Source organism: Myotis myotis, unplaced genomic scaffold (genome assembly GCF_014108235.1).
Source record: "Myotis myotis isolate mMyoMyo1 unplaced genomic scaffold, mMyoMyo1.p scaffold_m19_p_6, whole genome shotgun sequence".
In the NCBI taxonomy this organism is placed as follows: Eukaryota; Metazoa; Chordata; class Mammalia; order Chiroptera; family Vespertilionidae; genus Myotis; species Myotis myotis.
This window is the reverse complement of record NW_023416368.1, coordinates 86,240,088-86,263,292: the sequence shown is the minus strand read 5'-3', so window position 1 is coordinate 86,263,292 and position 23,205 is coordinate 86,240,088. Positions and strand designations below refer to the sequence as shown.

Here is a 23,205-nt window from a genome sequence, read left to right as displayed (position 1 = left end):
GCCATCACTGCCTTAGGGAGTGCCATTTCCCGACATCCAAACCGGAAAAGCAAGCCAGAAGCCACCACTGTACCCCCATCTCCCATCGCACTGATGTCCCGGCTGTAAAACACAAGGTTAAGGACTACACAGGGGTTCAAACCCGAGCTGGGGTCTCTCTCCAGCTGTGCGATCTCCCAGTGCCTCAGTTTCTCCGTCGCTTGAACAGCCTCCACTTAGGGTTGCTGTGGGGTTTACCCGAATTAAAAGCGCGCTGAGCATGAACCAGCCCCTGTAGGTGCTAATGAAACCAGACAACCACTGGGCCCCGGCTGCCTGTCACAACTTGAGCCAATTAAGCAGAGACAGGGTTGACGCATATTCGAGCATTTATTCCAATAGTGCCAGCAGTATGCAAGAACAGCGGGTCACCCACAAAAATCTGCTCTACTCCTCCCCATAAACCAGCTGCCTATATTGGGTAGAAGGACAAAAGATTACATGGGAAGGCAGGAATTACAGGCGCGGGGAAGTAGGTGAGGTATAACGGTTATAGGTTACAGGCAATGTGAGCTTGGTGGGGGTGGTGGGGGGGTGTTGCAAAGAGCAGGCACCTCTAGGACCAGATTGTACAGTTCTTGGAAAAGGAGGATGGACTGCATTCGGTGTTAATTCCCATGTCCTGGGGCGTAGAACTCTCAGCCAAGTTAGAATGTGCTTCCTCTAATCAGAACAGAAATCATGGTTAACAGAGCATGATTAATATCTATATATATAAAAGCCAAGCGACCTGAACAACCGGTCTCTATGACGTGCACTGTGGCGGCCAACCAGCCCAATCAGGCCCAATCAATGGGTTGGCACCTCCAACCACCTGTGGCCCCTCCCCTGGCCAACCTGCCCCAGGTCGCCTCCCCCTGCCCCCCATGATTGGGGGCAGGGCTGGTTGGCCAACCTCCTACGTCCCCATTCCCCCCTGTCCCCCCGCCCCTGCCAGGCACTGATAGGCCTTCATCAGGGCGGGCCTGCCTGACCCCACCCGTGCACAAATTCGTGTGCCGGGCCTCTAGTTTCTTATAATTATGGCTAGTCCCCACAATTCTATTTCTGCCCCTAACACTAACTGCTCACCAGTTAGGTATTCTTGTAATTTATAATTTTGTTTTAGAAATCAACTGGCCACAGGTAACTCTCTTGAGTAGATGTCTGGCCTGTTTCTAGATGCAATGGTGTTAATCCCGCCAAAGCTGACAGCCTGCTCCTGAATGTAATTAAACATGGATTCACCTGGACATTGTCCTCCTTTTGCATTCTGGAGCCAAAGTGTGTACGTATCTTGGGTTCTCAAATGTCTGTGTTTTTTAAAAATATGTTTTTATTGATTTTAGAAAGAGAGGAAGGGTAGGGATTGAGAGAGAAACACAACTGGGATTGAACCGGAAAGCTGGGTATGTGCCCTGGCCAGGAATTGAACCAGTGACCTTTCGGTGCACAGGACGATGCCCAGCCAACTGCACCACGCCGGTCAGGACTCAAACATTTTTTACAAGACCCTGGGGTGCTTGGGATCCCCAGACACCAACGGGCTCACGCCGCCTTGCTTGTCAGTGACTTAATGGTATTCCTGGAGGCATGAGAGGCGGTTCAAGTGTAGCTGTGCCTCTTACTGCCTGCTCAGTTTGGGCAAATGCCTTGGCTTCTCCGATCTGTCGGTTTCCCTCCTGTCAAAGGTAACATCATGGAGGCCCTGTGTGAAGGTTCTCAGCCCTCTCATCAGGCTGGGTGTGAGTCCATGATATCTCCAGTCAGTCTAGGGCAGTGGTCGGCAAACTGCGGCTCAAGCCACATGCGGCTCTTTGGCCCCTTGAGTGTGGCTCTTCCACAAAATACCGACTTCTGCGCATGGGCCACGAAGTTTCAATCGCACTGTACGTGTGCGCCCACACGTGGTATTTTGTGGAAGAGCCACACTCAAGGGGCCAAAGAGCCACATGTGGCTCACGAGCCGCAGTTTGCCGACCACTGGTCTAGGGTGATAAAGGAGGACTCAGAGGGGTGGCATGAATGAAGGCGCAGCCCTGAGTTGGGGGACACTGAGGAGCTTGGCCAGGGGCAGTGGTGGCACCAAGGGTCTGGAGGTCGGAGAGAGCAGAGGCTTGGGGCTCCCACTGGCCACCCTCATGAGGTCACTCAGGCTTAATGGTAGATGAGTCTCACATGTTCCTGGGATTCTCACTTGGATATAGCACCACCTTGGCTCCCAGTGTCACATCTTTGTAATTTATTGTGCCGGGCCTCTAGTTTCTTATAATTATGGCTAGTCCCCATAATTATGCCTTACTAATTTCATTTGTAAAATGGAAATTAGTAAGCCTTGCACGGTGCCAGAAACAGCAAACGCACTGGTTCCATTTCATTTGTAAAATGGAAATGATTGTGCTGTACATGCTTGGAGAGATGGCATAAAAGGTACATAGCAAGATCTCAATAATTGTGAGGGAGGCCTTGCTTTTTTGTTTTTGAAAACTATCATTTTAGGAGATTTGGGAGAATGAGAGCCAGTAGAATGTAGGGGTTAAGGGGCCCAGCTGGGCTGCCTGGGTTTGAATCTCAGCTCTGACATTTGCCTCCCGTGTGACCTGGGTGCCTGACTTAATGTTTTTATTCTCAATCTCCCTATCTACAGGGTGGGTGCAAAAGTGGAGTTATAGTTGTATCCACTTCTGGATACAACAATTAACAAATAAAAATACCAGGATAATCCCACCCTAGGTAAAATTGATTATGGGGATTAAGCAAGTGAATATTTGTAGAGTTCTGACCAGGGTCTGGCACAGGACCTGCATTTTTTAAATGAGTTAATTTGCTTCCGGAGGATCCCTGCCTCCAGGCCATCCCCAGCCATAGGATCGCCCACTGGCCCAGTGCTGTCCCTGCTAGTCACTCTGGGGACTGTGGGCTGAGACCCCACCTTTGAGCCTGGAGCTCCTATCCCAATCATTCTGGACCTATCCCCCCACCCCCCTGCCCCCTTACAGACCTCGCCCCATCTCATCCTCCTGGCCAATCCAATTGCTCTCTTTTATTACCAGCCCTCCCCAGGCCAACCCAACTGCTTTACTTTCTCCAGGCCTGCAGGTCAGGTCCCAAACTTTGCAAGGGGTCGGCACTGCCCTCGGACCATTAGTTCTCCAGGAAACAATATTTTTTTTTTTCCCCACTTTATAGGCGATAAACCAAGATTGTCTTCACTGATTTCTCTTTGTCACTGTGGGCCTGAGGGCAACAGCTAGGCTGATCAGGACGTCCAGCATGGCATTTGCCCTTGCCATGCCTTCTGCCAGGAATGCCCTTCCCCCAAGCCCACCATGCTTACCAAACCTCCTCACTCTCCAGCTTCTTTCTTCCTGGAATCCTTTCCCAACATCCCAATCAGAGCCTCCTCCACCACCTCCCAGTCCTTCTCCTTTTCTTTGCCCCAGCCCTGACCTTAGAGGTTGAGTTTAAAGGAGATAGCACATGTCAGTCACTCCGCATACTGCCAAGCACACAGTAGGCCTTCAGGAACCACATGAGCACTCTTCTGCTGGGGTTCTTGTTCCAGTGTCTAGAAGGGTTCAGCAATCTGGAGGAGGGGCTGTGCATAACTTAATAAGGAGTCCAGAGACGAAGCATAATTTTGAAAGGCATTTGGGGGTCAGAGGAGCCTAGCTAAAGAAACGAAGATCTCCTCATCTCAGGACCCCATGCTTTTCATTAACACAAATTGTCCTGAGGTGAGGTGGAGATGTACACTTCAAAGGGTCAGGTTTCATATACAGAGTCCATTGTCAGATTGGAAGAATTAGCCTATGGCTGTTCAGGTGTTTGGCCAGTAGGAGGCAATAACACGTAGATTAAGATGCCCTGAGCTGTCTGGCAGCAAGCAAGCAATTCATGCATCCCTTTCAGGTTTGGGGAAATGCCCTTCAGCCACTCCAGATTCAGCCCGGCTGTCATGCTGGAATTGGCTTCCCGCACTCTTCCCCTCTCCAGTCCAGAGATCTTCAAGTCCTACTTCCTCTCAGTACTCCCCCACCCCCACCCCACCCAGCATCCAGGGCAAGGCCATTGACAAGGAGGAGAAGGCCAGAAGAGGAGGAGAGCATACGGCACTCCCGAGGGCTCTGAATTCTGTTCCCTGTGCTCACCATCACTTGCTGCTGGGTAACAGCAACTAGAGTTGGGGCGGGGGTGGGTGAACAAACACGTGGAGGGCGGACCCTGGGTTTGATGTCTTAGTCTGGGCCCTGGAAGCCCGGTGGCCCTTTACCCTCTGTCTACACTCTGACCCCAACAAACGTTTGCTGAACAAATTGATGGACATCTGATTCATGTCTGTCCCTTCTGTGGAGCCTTGCACGGTGCCAGAAACAGCAAACACACCCAGGAAAGATTAGGAACTTACTTGAAGACCAAGCAGGATGGCCCTGGGTTGAGACTTCTCGAAGCTCTGCTCATTCTCCATTACAAAGCTGAGCTCGGCAGATGCTGTGGAAAGAAACCTTCTTGTCTGAAGCCCAGATGTCTCCATGGCTGTTCTTGTACAGCGGATGGGCAAATTTGGATAAGAGTGCGGTCTCTGGGGATGACCAGGAGCTCAGACATCTGGGAGGAGAGTTTGTGCATGTGATGGCGGGGGGTGTGTGGAGGGGTAGGGGGTGCGGGGGGTGGGGGGGGGTGGTATTTCTCTCTCTCTGCATGTGTGTTGTACTTTTCGTCCGTTGTGCACCATTTCCCATCACTTATCTTTCAATGATGTTTTCTCTGTGGATTTAATAAGATGGTGGCGGGAGAGCAAGACATCAGAAGCCAAGAGAGAAAAGAGATGGGAAGTCAGAGAGTCTGAGAGAGTTTGCTAAAGATATGAATGTAGATGCATAGTGTGGAGAGCAAGGGAAAGAGGGACCCACGAGAAGGGAATGCAAGGGAAAGATCGAGACAGCATGGCATGATCGTGCGGAGAGACGAGAGAGCTCAAATAAATAGTTTTGAAATAAGGTGAGCTGTTGACAGGAGTAAAATGGGGCACTGGCACTTTAAAATTAATTGGATCCGAGTGATCAATTTATCAAGGGCTTTGGCAGGAGGGAGCTGAGGTGTGGATAAGAGAGACAGAGAATAACAGAGACCAATGTGTGTTAAGCATAGTGAGAGATGTAATTCACCTTAACAGATTAAAGAGGAAATGTTATTTAGGTGTCCCAACGATGCAGAAAATGCATTTGCTAAAATTCACCACTTATGCTTGATAAAAGGAAAAAAAAATCTTAGCAAACTGGAAATAGAAGTGGACCTCCTTAACTTGATTTTCTAATAAAACCTACACCAGCTATCATATGTAACGGTGAATACTGAAATGCTCTTTTTAAGATGGGAACAAAGCAAGGGTGCCTGTTGTCATGGTGTCTGGGATCGTACTGATGGCCCTGGCTGGTGCAAGAAGACAGGAAAAAAACAATGAGTGGTTCAAAGACTGGAGAGAGAGAAAAAAAGAAAGTGTTTTTGTTTACAGATGATATCACTGGAGACAATGCAAACCCCAAAGGATCTGCAAATATAATTATGTACCAGATTTACAAAAACTGAGAAAGCTTCTTAGATGCTGAACCCAACTGCATTCTATGCTCCTGCAACTTACCGATTAAAAAATGTAATCGTGCCCCAGGCGGCTTGGCTCAGTGGGTACAGCACTGGCCCGTGGACTTAACAACTGGTCTGTTCACTATTAAGTATGCATGTGCGACAACTTCCTTTAAAGGTATTGGGATGATGGGTTGTCCACATGGAAAAAATATGCGATTTGACTTTATCACACTCCACACTCCCCAGTCAGTCCCCAAAGAGGCCAAGACTTGACTGTAAATAACAAAACTCTAAACATGCTATGAGAATATCTTGATGAAGTTGGGACAAACAAGAATTCCTTGAACAAGCCAAAACCGGTTTGGCTCAGTGGATAGAGCGTCGGCCTGCGGACTGAAGGGTCCCGGGTTCGATTCCGGTCAAGGGCATGTACCTGGGTTGCGGGCACATCCCTAGTGGGAGATGTGCAGGAGGCAGCTGATCAATGTTTCTCTCTCATCAATGTTTCTAACTCTCTATCTCTCTCCCTTTCTCTCTGTAAAAAAATCAATAAAATATATTAAAAAAAAAAGAAAAAGAATTCCTTGAACAAGACACCGTGTGAGTACAGCAAAGGAAAAGATTTAACATAAATCCAGAGACGGAAAGCAGATTAGCAGTGCCCAGGGACTGGGGGAGAAGGGATGGGGAGTGGCTATTCATGGGGACAGGTCTTCCTTCTGGGGTGATGGAAATGTTTTAGTACTACATACAAGTGGTGGTTACACGATATTGTAAATGTACTAAATACCACTGAATTGTATACTTTAAAATGGTTACAATGGCCCTGGTCAGTGTGGCTCAGTGGTAGAGCATCGGCCTGAGCACCGAAAGGTCGCAGGTTCTATCCCTGGGCATGTACGTGGGTTGCAGGTTCGTTCCCAGGCCCAGCTGGGCCAAGTGTGAGATACAACGATGTTTCTCTCTCTCTCTCTCACCTCCTCTCTCCCTTCCACTCTCTCTAAAAATGAATGGAAAAAATATCCTCAGAGGGAAAGATTAAAAAAAATAATAAAATCGTTAAAATGGTCAATTTTGTTGTGTGCATTTTACAGCAATAAAAAATTAAATTAAGAGCCCTAACAGGTTTGGCTCAGTGGATAGAGCATTGGCCTGCGAACTGAATGGTCCCAGGTTCGATTCCGGTCAAGGGTACATGCCTGGGTTGCATGCAGGAGGCAACCAATCAATGATTCTCTCTTGTCATTGATGTTTCTGTCTCTCTCTCCCTCTCCCTTCCTCTCTGAAATCAATAAAAAAAAATTCTTAAAAAAAATTAAATTAAGAGCTTTGTAAAAACTCCCACTCTAGGAGGTGGAGCACAATTCCTTCTCCTTGAGTTTAGCAATTTGCTAACAAGGAACAGGGTAGGGCAAGGGAAAAAATAGTAACTTACGTTAGATGAACCTGGGAGGCAGCACTTTGCCCAGGTGATCAAAGTTAACATCACCTGTGGGCACCAGGGACCTCTGGTTTGATGTGACAAGGAGGGAACCCCATCTCTGTGATCTTCCCCTCAAACTTTATAACCTCAATCTAATAACGAGATAACAGATAAACCCAAATTAAGGAACTTCCCACAAATACCTGACCAGTATCTTCAAAGTGTTCAGGGGATGAAAAAGAAGGAAACACAGAAAAATAAGGAAACAAAAGGTGGGGACAAGAAGATAAGATGACTAAATGCAATGTAGGATCTGGACCGGATCCTGGACTAGAGAGATGAAACACTGGTGAAATGTAAAATCTGCTATTTAGTTAATAATAAGTGCGTATGCTAATGTTTTCATCTTTACATAGATACATATAACCCTCATGTAAGGGGGTTTATAGGCGTGTTCTATCCCTTTACAGTTCTGCAACTCTGTAACTTTGCTGTATATCTCAAATTTTCCCACAATAAAAAAATTATTTTAAAAATTAATAGCTTCTGCCCAGCTGGTGTGGCACAGTGGTTGAGCTTTGACCCAGGAAGCAAGAGATCACTGGTTTGATTCCAGTCAGGGCACATACCTGGACTGCAGGCTCGATTCCTATTGGGGAGCGTGCAGGAGGTAGCCAATCAATGATGTTTCTCTGTCATTGATGTTTCTGTCTCTCTATCCCACTCCCTTCCTCTCTCTCTAAAAATGAATAAAAACATTTAAAAATATGTCTTTATTGATTTCAGAGAAGAAGGGAGGGGGAAGATAGAGAGAGGTAGAAGCATCAATGATGAGGGAGTATCATTGATAAGCTGCCTCCTGCATGCCCCACACTGAGGATCGAGTCTGCAACCCGGCATGTGCCCTGACTAGGAATCGAACCTAGTTCATGGGTCAACCCTCAACCATTGAGCAACACCAGCTGGGCAATAAAATCACTTTTTGAAAAATGAAGAGCTTCTGCCCTGGCCAGGTGGCTCAGTTGGCTGGAGCATTGTCCCATACACCAAAAAAAATTGCAGGTTCGACTCCTGGTCAGGGCACATACCTAGGTTGGAAGTACGATCCCTGGTAGGAACACCAATGGGAGGCAATCAATCAATGTTTCTCTTTCACATAGATGTTTCTCTCTCCCTCCCCCTCTCTCTAAAAACAAAAAGAAAGCATATCCTTGGGTGAGGATTTAAAAAAGTTAAGAGCTGCTGTTCAGAAAATGACACATTAATAGAATGAAAAAAAGCCCCAAAGTTGAAGAATTTTTACAACACATGAAACCAACCAAGGATTTGTATCTAATATGTATAAAGAATTACCCCCCCCCCAAAAAAAAAATAGAAAAGGGGTCAAAATTTAAAAATGGATGAAATACTTGGACAAGCATTTATTTCACCCTAAGAAGAAACCAATAATTACATATAAAGTTACACCTCATGAACAATCAGAGAGCAAATCAAAACCAAAAAGAAGTACCACTTCACCTCTCCCACTTCGGCACAATTAAAAAACCTGGACAATTCAAAGTGTTCACAAGAACGTGTAGCAACCGAATCTTACATGGTGGTGGTTCGATGTAAACTGCTGGAGCAACATGGAAAAGCAATTGGATGTTATCTTGTGAAGCTGTGCATGTGGGTGTCCTATGATCAGCCACCTTTACCCATGTTCACCAGCCTGTATTTCTGAGAATGGTCCTAAATTCTTTGGTTGTAATAAACCCAAAGTGAAATTTTAATGTCCACCAACTGAATAGTGAGTAATCAATGGTGTGCTTATTCGAATGAGTACTATATGGCAGTGAAAAATGCATGTTGCACCCACGACCTCTGGCACTGTTCTAGGCACAGGAAATACACAGTAAACAGGTTTTCGGGTGGCACTGACCTACATGGAACTGCCCAGCGAGATGTGTAGGGAGGGGTGGTGATCAGAGCTGTGCCAGGGACAGGACCCAACCAGGAGAAGCTGGGGTCTGGGGTCATCCAGAAAGTAAAGGCTCAGTTTGGGCGAATCAGGGAAGGCTTCCTGGTGGAGGTATGTTCGAACTCACCACTGATGGATGAATAGGAGTTTTCCAGTTGTACAAGGGAGTGAGGATGGGATCCAGTCCGAGCGTATGCACAGATCCACGGGCTGAGCGGCTTAAAGAGAGTGAAACAGACACACAGAGGGAGACTTAGGCCGCGGCAGAGACACAGAGACTCGACAGAAAGAAGCTCAGAGGGAGACCATGATGGAGAAAGACATGGAGACAACGATTCGGAGAAACAGAGAGACCCAGGGAGACCAAGAAATAGAAAAACAGAGGCAGAGACAGCGACGTAGACAGAGGAATAGAGATACTCAGGGCGAATAGGGGCAGCAAACCCACAGAACGATTCCGGGAGACACGAGAACCAGGAGGGAACCTGCGTGGAGGCGGCCGCCCTCAATCACTCTGTTTGGGGAGCCCCAGCCCGGCTCAGGCCCTTTAAAGCCCCCCTCCCCCGCTCACCCCACCCCTCCACCCCCGCCGCCGCGATCAGGCGTCCCCGGCCCCGCCCGCCGCCTCGCGTCAGCCGCACGTCAGGCGCTGTCCGCGCCCCCGGTGCTGAAGCAAGATGGCCGGCGGCGGAGGCCGGGCCCCGGCGTGAGCCGAGCGCGGGCGGCAGCCCCGCCATGCACCAGCCCAGCGGCCGCTGAGCCCGACCTGACGGAGCCGGCCCGCCGGCGACCCCGCAGACATGTCGCTACTTTGCGTTGGAGGTAGGAGGCCAGGCTGCGGGGCGGTGGCCAGTGGGGACCCCATTGGCTTCGGGGTCCGTGTGGATGCGGCTGGACCCCGGCGGGGAGGGGCGCCGAACGGGATGCAGGCGGCGGGGCTTCTGCAGAGGTAGCCCCCGTCGGCGCGTCGGGGCGCCGGGTCAGGGCAGACGCCGCTGCTGGGGGTCGTGTGGCCACGGCTGCACGCGGAGGCCGGTGTGCGCGCCAGCAGGGATCTAGGGCTCCATCTGGGACGGTCTAGACCGGGCGTCTGTGCAGGACAGGCTATGAGGGGGCCCCGAGGAAGGGGCTGACCTGGGAGCTGGAATGGACCCTACGGGGCGCTAGGAAGGAGTCCTGTGCTGTGGGCACGGCGGCGGTTCCAGACCCACGCGGGCTGAGTGCGGAACTGGAAGAGGAGTGCAGAGGAGGGTCTCCACCCTCGGGCGCGTGAGATTTGGGTAAGAGGCTCAGTCCTGGGACAAGCGCGAGCTCGAGGAATCCCGCAGCCCTGGCGGTGGAGAGGGCTGGGAAGGGGCTGGGGAGACCCCTCCCACGCCCTGAGCCGTCCGTGATTGGGCTCCTGGGGCGCTTTTTCAGTTAACTCTGGCTTCCCGAACTGGGGGCTGGGGGAAGGGGCTGAGGGCCTCCCGGCTCCCCGACCCTCTCGCGCTTCAACACGCGTGGAGGGCCTTCTCTGCAGGGAGCCGACCTCTGGGAGGTACGGTGCCCCCCTGCACCCCTCCCGGCCCGTCCTCACCTCATCCATTTTGTGCATAAGGGAGGGAAAGAGAGGTGGGTGAAGCTATTTTGGGGCCGGAACGCCATCTGTATACCGAGGCCCACGCCCAGGCTATGCTCTGCACCGGGTTGGCGGAGGGAGGACGCGGGAGGGGCCAGGCGGTCCCCACCTCAAGGGTTGGGCTGGGGGGGGGGGGGCGGGAAGCCAGCCCTCCAGGACCCAGGCGTCCCGGGCACCCCTGCTGAGAACTCGGGCTTTGGGGGACCTTGGGCACCACCAGGCTTCTGGAGGTCTCGACCTTGGGTATTGGGACGGGGTCCGCCTCCCCAACCCCTACTCCCTTCAGGAAGGCTGGGGTGGGGGAAGAGGTGTGTCAGCCAAGTCTGAGATGCCAGGCTTCGGGAGCCCTTAGGCAGCGGGGAGAGTGTGCGTGTGCGTGTGCGTGTGCGTGTGTGTGTGTGTGTGTGTGTGTGTGAGTGTGTCGGCCTAGACGCGGGGCGGGCGGGCGGGCGGGGGCTGGGGGGGCAGGCCCGGGAGCCCGGAATGGTCCCCGCCGCCCCTCCCCCTCCCCCTCCCCCTCCCACACCTCCCCCTCGGCCTTTCCATTCACAAACCCAGCCCCGCCCTCCTGCTCCCCGCCGCGGTGCTTTCCGTGTGCAGAGCGCGCCGGGCTGGGCTGGCGGGGACGCTGGTGTTCTTAAAGAGACACGGGCCTCCCTTCCCTGAGCTCGCTCCCGCAGGCGGGGCTGGGTGGCAGACGGGCCCACAGGATCAAAAGTCTACTCATCCGCTCTTGGCCTATGGAGTTGGGGGAGTGGAGAGGTGGAGGCGACCCCCCCCCCCCATGCCACTTCCACAGACGAGGCCTCAGAGGCCCCTCCCGGCCCCTCCCTTTTCTAAGTTGCCTTGCACGTAGGGGAGGTGGAGTGGGGTGAGGCGTTGGGTGGGCTGGCACTGGCGCGGGGAGCCTCGGTGGTTGTTCCTGGCTGACTTTTTGCTCTTCCCACCTCTGCCTCACATCCTCCGAGCTGGGTTCTTCTGGAAGGTTTGCCTGGTTAGGGAGGGGAGCGTCTCATCCTTAACTCTGACGCAAACAGGAGGCTGGGCTGCGGGGGTGGTGTGAAGGGGGGCAGTAAGCAGAAGAAGGGCGAGGCTTCCTGAAATGGGTGTCTGGGGGAACAATTGTGTTGGACGACACTGGGGAACTTACTGGGAGGGAGTCACTAGCAGAGTGGGGGTGGGGGTCGCTGGGAGGGGCAAGGCTGGGGACAACCCTGAGGTGTAAGGGGAGCAGTATGATGCTGGGAGAGGCTGAGGGAGAAACCGGGAGAAGTGGGAAGTGAGGGAAATGCTGGGCGCAGTGGGGGTGAACTGGCGACAGTGGAAGGGGAGAATGGGGGGAGAGAGGACAGAGTACAGCAGGGGAGCTGGGCTGGGAGGGCTTTCCATGGGTCTGAGCTCAGCCTTGGAGTTGAGGAAATACCTGACCACCCACCCAGGGGACACCCACATGCACCCATACCTGTGCACACATGAGCTGGCACCTTCATACCCAGACTTGCCCTGTGTGCACAGAAAGGCTCAGGATCCAGCAAGGCTCCATGAAAACCACATGCCTGTGCCTGCACACATGGACAAATGTGCACATTCACATGACCATGTTGACACATGCACATAGTGTACCTGTATACAGGACACAGTCTGGCTCCACAGACATGGTCCCTGCAATATGAGTGTGTGTCTGTATATGTACACACACGGATCCACGTGTGTTTGATGTGTGTTCACAATATCCCTGTTTCATAAAAATCTGCTCATGCCCTAAAATACAGGTATGTACCCATACATACATGCTAGGATCCCAAATCTCTAAGAAACACATATGTATACACATAAGCACATGCCAAGCTATGTGTGTACAAACATGAAAGCACTTGCCTGGACACTCAAAGCAGCTCCTTTGCACAGGTGAATGATGACGCATGCAGAAACATGCTTATGTATATAGCTTCACAGGAGTGTGTACATGCATGCAAATAAAAAAATACACATGCCATAAAACTGCATCACACAATCTGTAATACTGCCAACAATAAATTTTAAAGTAATGATGAAAAAACCCAGACTTCTCATCATACTAAAATGCTTCTCTGTGATAATATTTGAACCCAGAAATTGAAACAGATTTTTCCCCTTTTTATTTTTATTGAACTTATTAGGGTGACATTGGTTCACAAAAACATACAGGTTTCAAGTATACAACTCAATAAAACATCATCTGCACACTGAAAAAAACCGCATCACACATACACACCAACGTGTGTTTGAACGTGACACATCACCTACAAGCCCACACGTACCTAAGCTCACACATATTAGCATGTTCCACATACAGTCACATCCTATTCCCCAGCACATACATGCAGACCCTCACCTGCATTCAGATACTGCACATGAGCACATGTCCTTCATGCATGCACACACACACACGTACACACACCTGCCTGCCCTGGCAACACAAGCAAATATACATGCAAGCTTACATAAATGCAAGCTTACTTACCTCACACCAACACATGGGAGACCGCCTTGCCTCTGCCTCCTCTCATTTCTTTCTTTATGTGGAATCCATTGTTCCCACCACCACCAATTCGCTTGCTAGGTCTTAGCAGAGTCCTGAGGCCGCAAATAACAAGGACCACCTGGTTCCTTCATGCAGTCATTCATATATTTACTCAGTAAGCATTAATTGAGCCCCTACTATGTGCTAGACACTGTTCCTGGCTCTAAAAATCCGGCCCTACTTCTGGCCTCATATTGGTGGGGTCAGAGTGGGAAGGAAAGGGAAGGGCTGAGGGAGTCTGGGAGGGGGCATCCAGTGTTCTTTTCCTCTGGGAAGCTTGCCCTGATATCCCCACCACCAACTGTTTGGTCTCAGAAGATGAGGGAGCACTAAGAAGAAGGAAGGTGTTGCTCTAGGTGGAGGGAACAACACATGCAAGATCATGGTAGAGTAGATTCAGTTCTAGATTTTCCTGTGTGCTGTGCCTCGTGGCATTTGGCCAGGCCACTCAGTGTTTTAAAGGCTCCATAAATATTTGATGAATGAATTTTGTGTACAAATTAGCAAACTCATATAAGGATGAGTTGGCCTCACAACTAATAATATCAACAAGAAGCACCATTTACCCAGCGTTCTGCAAGCAATTGTTGAGGACTTTTGTGCTCATTGGCCTCTTTAATCCTCATAGCAAGTCATTTTACAGATGAGGAAAACTGGGGCTCGTACAACTTGCCTCGGACCACAACTTGCCTAGTCAGAGGTGGCCTGACTCCACAGCTGGAATTGGGAGGAGGTTAAAAGATCAGCCTCCTGTCAGCCTCCAGGACCTGGGAGACACCCAAGTCCCTTCCATGGGGTGAGAATCTGTGCTGGGATTGCCTTCCTTCATTCACTCAGTAAACAGACATGTCATGATCTATCTCCTCATTCATCCTGGCTGTTCTCCTGCCCCTCCCCAAAGAAGCATTCCCAAGTCCCTCTGCTCCTGGCTGCCCTGTTTCTGATTCTACCCACCCAGGAGGTGTGTGCATCTGGGTCTTTGCTGTCACCATCCTCAAAGGATCCCTTCAAGGTTGGCTCTGACTCATCTTCAGGGCTTCCATCTTAGCTGCTTTCATACCTGGACTTCACGCTCCACCCACACAGAATGGGCTTGCTCTGTAAGGTGCCAACCAGGACATCCTGAGTCCAGCAGGTCTGGGTTTGTATCCCTAGCAAGTTCCATACCCTCATCATTCCTCAGTGTGCCCATCTGTAGAATGGGCACACTAATAGTGCCCACCGCCTAGGTTTGCTAGAACTGACCAGTGAGATGAGGCACACAGAGCCATTAACACAATACTTATTCTGTGGAAAGTTTTAATAAGTGTGAGCCAAAGACAGGAAAAAATCAATGATGGTATTTTTATTAATGGGGCTTAACATCTTTCTTGAAGGGGGTCCATGGGTGTAGGACATTTCCTGAGCGCTCACTGCGTTCTCAGGCCTGAAGAGGGTTCAGGAGTACACAGGTAGCAAAAGAGGTGCCGAGTTCTTTGAAAGTAGACGGGCGGGGACTGTGAGTTCAGCACCATGGACAGTTGCCTGGAGGGCGAGTTCAACGCAGTGAACAGCGGGGTTGGGGGCGGGGGCGGGCGCGGAGGTTGGAGGGGCGGTGGAGAGACGGAGGGTTCAGCACCTTGGACAGCACAGGGGCTCTTAGCAGGGCCTTTGGAGTTTGGAGTTTCAAACCAGGGACAGCACCTGTGCTAAGTTGGGCCAGATCTGGCAGCAGAGCTATGGGGAGAGGAAATGAGTTATTTATTCATTTAATGATCACCCGCTATATGCCGGGCCTCGTTCTAAGTGGTAGTTGGTAAACAAAAAAGTAAGAAGTCCCTGTCAGGTTCTTGGTGTGTTTCCTATACCGGAGGCTCTGGCTTATTTCTGTCTTTGGAAGTGAAGAGCCCTCTCTCCCAGATGCAAAGCCATCAGGGCCAGCATCTTTATCACAAAGCGCATGCCCACCACCAATATCACATATGAAACCACCAAACGTTCCAAAAACTTCTTTCTGAATTCTCCAAGCTTCACCCTCACCTTGTAGTATCTTCTGACACCCGGTAAGCATGTCCTGGGGGGGGGGGGGCGGGCGGGGGGCATTCATACATTTCTCTTGAGGGCTGGAATCCTCTACTCCCCACCCACATCCCCAGGCCCGGCATAGACCAGGTGCCCCAAGACCGGAGTCCACCTCAATTAGAATCCAGGACTGTCCAGGCCAGGGGCACATAAAAAACCCAGCCCAATAACAATAGTACCGGTACTATTGCTAATAATAGTAGCCCTGGCCTGTGCAGCTCTTGGTTGGAGCGTCACAAAAGGTGGCAGGTTCGATTCCAGATCCCCAGTGCGGGAAGCAAACAAGTGACGTTTCCCTCTCACATCGATGTTTCCCGCTTTCTTTCTTGGAAATAAATAAATAAATAAATAAACAAATAAATAAACAATTTTTTTGTTGTTGTTTATTTTAAAGAGGAAGGGAGAGGAAGATAACAACATCCATGATGAGAGAGAATCATTGATCGGCTGCCTCCTGCACACCCCACCCTGGGGATGGAGCCCACAACCCGGGCATTTGCCCTGACGGAGAATCGAACCATGACCTCCTGGTTCATAGGTCGATGCTCTACCCCTGAGTCACGCGTCCTGGGCCCCCTCTCTCTTTAAAAAATCAGTTTTAAAAAATAATAGTAGTAATGATAGTATAATAATGCTGATCCTAATAATGATGAAGAAGAAAGGGAAGAGGGAGGAAGAGAAGGGAAGACGAGAGGAGGAGGAAGGGAGACCAGCTAGCTCTACCTCGTCTGGCGGCGCCTATGGGAGTCCCGAGCCCGGCTCCCGATCCCACGGACTCTGCCCTCGCCAGTGTCCGCCTGTGCACCCACATTCATCGGTCAGCATGGATGGGGTCCGCAGGGGCCGCGGAGGCCGCGGGGCAGGCTGTGGCCGGGCCTGATGAGGTGTCCGGCGGCGTCTCTGGCTGGCGGGCCAGAGGGGCCAGCAGCGGGCACCGCCCCCACCCGCCATTCCCAGCGGCCGCGGCGCCCACGCCCTCTGCGCCCAGGTTATAAATAGCCGCGTGCGTGTGACCAGGAGCTTGCGGGGGAGGGGGGCGCTCCCGCCCCAGTGACTCCAGCGCCCCGCGAGGGCGGGGAAGGGGCGGGCACAGATGTGATGATGACGGTGGTGAACGCTGGCGGTGAAAGCCACGGTGACTTGGGAGCGTTTACTGATGAGAAGGCGGCGGCGGCGGGTTGGGGAGGGAGGAGTAGAAAGAGACTTGGTTCTTTCTCCTCCCTCCCAGCCCTCTCCTCCCTTGGCTGCCTTCCAGATACTCCCCACTCCTCCGTGCCCCTCCCCACTCCTCCGTGCCCCTCCCACCTCCGGAGTCCCCTCCCCCACAGAGCTTCCTCCCCCTCCCTCTAGCCCACACCTTGCTATGAGCTCCCAACCCGGTAAGTCCTCTCCCGACCCTCCCTGAGCCCTCTTTCCTGACCCTCCATTCCTTTCTGAGCCCCCTCCTCCACCCTGAGCTCCCCTCCTTCCTCCGAGTCCCCACGAGGAACATATATAGATACCGTTATCCTAGACTCCCTGGGGCCCTGAGCCTGGCCTCTGCCCTCAGAGCTGGAGCGCGTCCGTCCCCCCGCCCCCCCCCCCGCCCCCAGCAGTCTCCCGCTGCTGGTGGACCCCAACTGAACCCATGGCCTTCTGCCCTCAGAGGCTCAGGCAGCAGGAAAGTGGGTAGAGGAAAGGAGGGGGGACAAGAGAGACAGAGACAGAGGGAGAAGGGGAGGAGACAGAAAGGCAATGACAGGGATGGAGAGAAACAGAATGGGGGGGGGGGAGGCAGGGAGAGAAACCACACACCCCCAGCTCCCCATGAGGACAGGATGGGAGACAGACTTTGGGCCATGGGCCTCCTCTGAGTCCAGTCCCAGATCTGTGAAAGGGGGTACAGTGGGAGATGCGGGGTGGAGCCCAGGCCAGGTTAGGCTAGATCCCAGTCAGCCCCAGGATCTTCCCAGGGCCTGGCACCTACCCCCCTCTCCCCCCAGCTTCCTCTGTCAGAGTCTTCTTTCCCAACTTTGCCAGTTCTCTCCCCTGCCGGCCCTTCCTTGTGGAAATCTACACGTCTCTCTTTGTGTCTCTTTGTGTCTGTGTCTGTCCATGACTTGTTATCTCCACTCCCTTCTTCCCCCTTTTCCTTTCTCTCCTGGTGTGGGTCCCTCTGTGTGTGCGTTTTTCTCAGCCCTGTCTGTGTCTCTTCCACCCGTCTCCCTCTCCGCTCCGTCCCTGCACCCCCTCCCTTCGCAGAGTCATCGGGTTTGCAAGCAGGAGTTCCCCCAAGGAGGGAGGCCTGGAGCTCCTGGTGCACACCGGCCTAAGCACCCCTGAGCTTCTCTTGACCCCAGGGTTGAGGGGCTGGGTGGGTTAGCTCCCTGTGAGTTGGATATAAGAAGGGGCCAGTGAGATGGGGGTTGAGCATGCATCCAAGAGAGGGGCCTTTGCACGAGCCACGGGTGGAAAAGTGAGGAAGATAGGAAATGGTGACTGATTCGGGGTGTGGGGGAAAGAGACAGACAGAGACAGAAAATGCAGGGGGATGCCCTAACCGGTTTGGCTCAGTGGATAGAGTGTCGGCCTGCAGATGCAAGGGTCCCGGGTTTGATTCCGATCAAGGGCATGTACCTTGGTTGCAGGCACATCCCCAGTAGGGAGTGTGCAGGAGGCAGCTGATTGATGTTTCTCTCTCATCGATGTTTCTAACTCTCTATCCCTCTCCCTTCCTCTCAGTAAAAAATCAATAAAATATATATTTTTAAAAAAGAAAATACAGGGGGATACAGAAGGACACACACACACACACACACACACACACACACACACGCCAGATCTAGAAAACCAAGTGAGACGGAGATGGAAGTCCAGAGAGGGGGGGTCACTTCCCTAGGGTCACACAGCAGGTAAACTGAACCTGACTCCACCTGAGTCCACATTGAACCGGTGCTCACCTCTCCCAATGCCCAGCCAAGGGCTCCAGGGTCACTCTACCCCTCAAACCCAAACCCAAGTGGGGGTGGGGTATGATGCCCGACCATTTACAGGTGAAGTCCGGGCCTTTGGAGGCATAGGAAGGCACTCGCTTCTTCTCTTGCTCTGCAGCTCTGAGGCGCTCACTCGGTGCTTGTGAGTCCATCCACCTCCGCGCGCCCACCCCGCGGCAGAACAAACTGTGTTTATTGACAAGTGTTTGCAACCACTCTGCTTTATTTTTTCCCACCGGCTCCGTCCAGCTGCTTTTGCATGATAGACATTCAAGTGATCGGGACAGAGACATGGACAAGATGGGAGGCTGTGGCATTTGCCCAGGAAAAGGCCAAACCTGACTTTCAAAAAAGAAGAAAGAGCCCTAGCTGGTTCGGCTCAGTGGATAGAATGTCGGCCTGTGGACTGAAGTGTCCCGGGTTCGATTCCGGTCAGGGGCACATGCCCAGGTTGCGGACTCCATCCCCAGTTGGGGGTGTGCAGGAGGCAGCCAATCTATGATTCTCTCTCATCATTGATGTTTCTATCTCTCTCTCCCTCTCCCTTCCTCTCTGAAATCAATAAAAATATATTTAAAAGAAGAAGAAGAAAGAGTAGAACCACAGATTTAGCCTCCACCTTGCTTGCCCAAACTCTTCAAAACATACTGGAAATCACAAAGGTTCTGTGGAGGGTGCCGATGCTGCTTTGTGTAGGAGATAAAGTAATGCTCATGATTACTGAGGCCAGACTGTCTCCGGTGCCGCTGATGTTGGTTGCACCTGGGAGGGAGAGTGGGGCTGGGGTAGATAGAAACTTCTTCTTATGGTGTAATTTTTTGATGAGTCTGATTTTGTAACGTGTGTATATTGCCTGCTCAAACAAAAACATTCACTCGAAAAGAAAAGAAGGGAGGAGAAATGTGGAAAGGAGGAGAGCTCCGTTTGGTAACACGTTTTAGGTGGAGGTGGAGCGTGAACGGTGGAGAAAGATGTTGGGGGCAGCTGCAGGGTGCAAGAGATGTGGCAATGGAAAGTTTACTATCCTGGGTGAAAAGCCAGCGGAGAGTGAAATTGCTTCGAATCCCTTAGGGCTGTGGGTTATGTGGAATCTGAAGAGGCTGGACAACATGGGACCCTGACATGTATTCGGTTGCACCTTTCCAGGCGAGTGGGGCTGGACAAGCTGTAACAACCTCCCGCCCAGGACTGGGAGGTCCTGTTCCACCTCCTCCAGTCTCCTTTGAATATTGAACCCCAAACCTTGGGAGTGTTTGGTAGGGCAGACTGGGCTAGACAATTGGGGAAGAAGCTTGCTAGCTTGACGGGGGATGGGGTCATTGGAAATTGTCTCTCCCTCTGTGGCAATCCTGGAGAGCTTCCTGTGGGAGGCCTTTCCTGCCACCTGCCCAGCTCCTTCTTTAGAATCTTGTTCAATGGAAGATAAAGCCAAAGCTGGAAGGGAGAAGCTTCAGGGGAGTTTAATAGTGAGGGAGGAGGGGCAGGGATTGCTCCCCGGGTTTAGATTCCTTCCACCCCAGGGTCTGCATCTGCTCATCTATCTGATGGCTTCTCTCTCTCCCTCTCATCCCTGCCTCCCTCCTCTCCTTATTTTTCCTCCTCTCCTGTCTCTGTCTCTAATTTCACCTTTGTCTTTATCTTGTTTTGGGTGTTGTTGTTTTTTTTTCTCCTGTTTGGTCTCTGCATCTGTCTCTTTTGCTTTCTATCCTTGCCTCTGTCTTCTCTCTGTTTCTTTCTGTGTCTCTCTCCTCTCTGTCTCTCTCATTATGTCTCTGTTTTGGTGTCTCTCTCTGTGCCTCTGTCTCTCTCCTCCCTGCCTCTCTCCCCATCTCCCTTCCCTATCTGTCTCTCTCCACAGTCAAAAAAGCCAAGTTTGATGGTGCCCAAGGTAAGTGGCCTCTATACCTGTCCTGTCCTGTGTTGTCTGTCTATTTGTCTATCCATCTCTTGGAGAGACGGGAAGGGGGTCTGAGCCATTGGTGGGGACTTGAGCTGTGTCCGCTAAGCATCATGGAAAGTGTCAGACATGGCCTGTGGTCCCAGCAATCTCCTCAGCCATCCCCTGAAAACCCCAGGGTGGGTGGGGCTCACCCTGAGCCAATGGCCCTTTCCAGGATCCCAAGGGATAATGTGGGACTCTTAGATCAGCCTCCAGGTGGGGAAAGTGAGGCTCAGAGAGATGAAGGTGTTTCTTATAGTCACCTTTGTTCCCATCTGGGGCCTCGGTCTTTCCAGCTAAAAACCAAGGCTGGTGGACGTAGTTATTTGTAAGCAGCAGGACTAGGCATTCCCGAATTCCACGTCTCCCTGCACCAACGTCCCTCCCTTGTGCTCTGAGGGACTGGGCCTAGGGGGGACACTGGGGACTGGCCTGTGGGTGGGAGGAATACACAGAAGCAGAGTGGTATGTGGAACCTGGGGTGGCCCCAAGCACACACTGCCCCTGGGGGATCACACAGGTTGTCTAGAGCTTAGGAAGGGGCACCAGGAGTGTCTGAGCCCCTACACTAACTCCTGCTCTCACCGCCACAGAGAAATTCAACACATATGTGACCCTGAAGGTGCAGAATGTCAAGAGCACGACCATCGCGGTGCGGGGGAGCCAGCCCAGCTGGGAACAGGATTTCATGTTGTGAGTGGTTGGTCCTGCACAGCCTCAGCCCCTGGCAGCTTGCTGGTCCCACTGATCCGTCCCTTGGTGTCATCTGGGACTCCCCTTCCTCCTCCCTCTGCCCCATGTCCGCCCATCAGCTTTGTCTCCAAAGCACTTCCCAAATCCAGCTACTTCCCTTTATCTCCGGTGCCGCCAGCCTCCGCTCTGGCCTCCTGCTGCAGCCTGCCTCCTGCAATCTGTTCTCCAGGCAGCCACAAGGATATTTTTAAAACTGCAAGTCACATCCTGTCACTCTCCAACTTGCCTGTGGCTCATCAACCTCAGAACAAAACCCACGCTCCTCCCCTCAGCCCCCAAGGAGGCCCGGGCCCTGTGACCTCCCACCCGTATCTCTCTCCATCTTTCCTGGCTCACCTGTCCCAGCCACAGCCACCTCTGCGAGGTTCCTCCCACATGGCAGCTTGTTCCTGCCCCAGGATCTTTGCACTTGCTCTTCTCTCCTCCTCCCTGCCCCTCCCAGCTGGCTCCTTCTTATACTTCCTGTCTCAACTGTGTTAACTCCTTAGGGAAGCCCTCCCCGACCATTACCCCCAGCTGCAATTGAAGAGTAATTTCAAGCCTGCTATTAATTGTTATTTTAGTCATTTGTGTGAATTTTGGACATATTTATGGCCCCTGACCCTAAACTGTGAGCTCCAGGAGGGTGGGGCCTAGTCTGTCTCTGTCGCTGCTTTGACTCCCATGCCAAGCATGGGGCCTGGCACTCAATAAATATTTGCCTAATCACTGCATGAATTCATGACCTGGACCCTCCTCTTGACCTAGAGCCATCCAGGGCCTGACTGCTCTGATGATGGGAACATGTGCCATGCTCTCTGCTAAGGCTTTGATAAAATAAATTTGCCCACAACACTGGGAGAGAGGATGCCACTGTAATCCTCATTTTGGAGCTGATGAAACAGAGGACCAGAGAGGCTAAGCCACTTGCTCAGGGTCACACAGCCTGTAGGTGACAGAGCTGGGGTTTGGACCCAGGCAGCCCTCAACCCCCAGCTGGGGCCTGTCAGCGGTGGAGGCCACGAGAGAACCCAGTTAGGATCCTGGAGCAGAGGAGCATCTGGGGAAGGGAGGGAGGAACTGGCCCTACGATTCTTGGGCCAGTAAATGGGGTGGGACAGGGTGACCCTCAACTCTCGGAAAGCCAATTGCTGAATGACCAGGTCACAGTCAACAGATATATTGAGGGAGAACATTCCTTAAGATAAATCTTTGGCAAGTTGGTAAATTCAGTGAATTGGACATTCACCAAGGTTTCCCCCCAAATCTGCCTATGTCTAGAGTGGGGCCTGCAGGGAAAGTGCTCACGGATAGGGTCATTGATACGCTCAGGGATGCCCCCGTGCCATTGGAAAGGGGTGACACTGGGAGGGATGGAGTCTTCCCAAATGCCCTTATCCTGGGATACAAAGGGTACTTGGGCATCTTCCTCGCTTAGCTCGCATTCTTAGGGTCTGAGGGCTTGAGCTAAGACCAGGCAAGTTGCGGTGCAGAAGGTATGTGATATCTGTCCCAACCCTTCCATCCCCGCTTGGAACCCTGGTTCGGCTGTGAGACCCTGAGCATGTAACTTAGCCCCCTGACCTCAGATCCCATCTGTGAAACTAGAATCACTGTGTTACCTTCCTGGCGAAGACTCACCCAGGCCTGGGTCGAGTGAGCTGACTTTTCCGCGTCTCCCTGCCCTCCCTCCTGACCCTTCCTGCCCCCTCCTCTCTCTCTGCAGTGAGATTAACCGCCTGGATTTGGGGCTAACGGTGGAGGTGTGGAACAAGGGCCTCATCTGGGACACGATGGTGGGCACGGTGTGGATCCCCCTGCAGACCATCCGCCAGTCCAATGAGGTGAGTTCGGGGCTGGGGGTTGGGGAGGAGTGCCTGGGAGGAGCCAGAGGCCAGTGGCCTAACCTCGATGGACCTTTACCTCCTGCCCCTGATAATGTCCATGTAGACACGGGGGCTGCAGTGGCAGCTCCAAAGGGTCTAAACTCTTTCCGTCTCATTTGCTCTTTCCTTCCATGCGCTTTCACCCCCGGGCCCAGGACAGCAGCTGAGAACCACCAATGCGTTTGCATTACCATCAGGGGAAGGAAAGGGGGCCAGAGGGAGTTGGCCCTCCAAATTAAGGGCCAAACCTGGAGGTTGCTGGTGGCATTTCACTCACTTCCCATTGGCCAGGAATTAGTCATGTGGCCCCACCTAGCTGCAAGGGAAGTCTGGGAAATGTAGTCTTAAGCTGCATAGCCCTGGGCCCACCTAAAAGTGTGTTCTTATGGAGGAGCGGGGAAAGGATATTGTGGGTCATTAGCACTTTGTGCAGGAGGAAGGATA

The 23,205-nt window shown here is 52.2% G+C and overlaps 1 protein-coding gene and 1 long non-coding RNA gene across 6 annotated transcripts in view; one reads left to right on the top strand and one right to left on the bottom strand.

Moving 5' to 3' along the window:
• Positions 1–361: 361 nt before the first annotated feature.
• LOC118658717 lies at positions 362–9,531 on the bottom strand. Its single transcript, XR_004968349.1, has 4 exons — positions 9,436–9,531; positions 9,115–9,205; positions 4,427–4,509; positions 362–702 (listed from the first exon to the last, which is right to left on the bottom strand). It is a non-coding gene; the product is annotated as an uncharacterized LOC118658717 (long non-coding RNA).
• A 124-nt stretch (positions 9,532–9,655) lies between these two features.
• Positions 9,656–23,205, top strand: part of UNC13A (unc-13 homolog A) — a 65,962-nt gene continuing 52,412 nt past the window's right edge. For all 5 annotated transcript variants that reach the window (XM_036315052.1, XM_036315054.1, XM_036315051.1 and 2 more), the window contains exons 1-4: positions 9,656–9,809; positions 20,063–20,092; positions 20,737–20,836; positions 22,602–22,719. In XM_036315052.1, the coding sequence (XP_036170945.1) occupies positions 9,788–9,809; positions 20,063–20,092; positions 20,737–20,836; positions 22,602–22,719 (270 nt within the window). In that variant the 5' untranslated portion in view covers positions 9,656–9,787. The remainder of the gene's footprint in view (positions 9,810–20,062; positions 20,093–20,736; positions 20,837–22,601; positions 22,720–23,205) is intronic.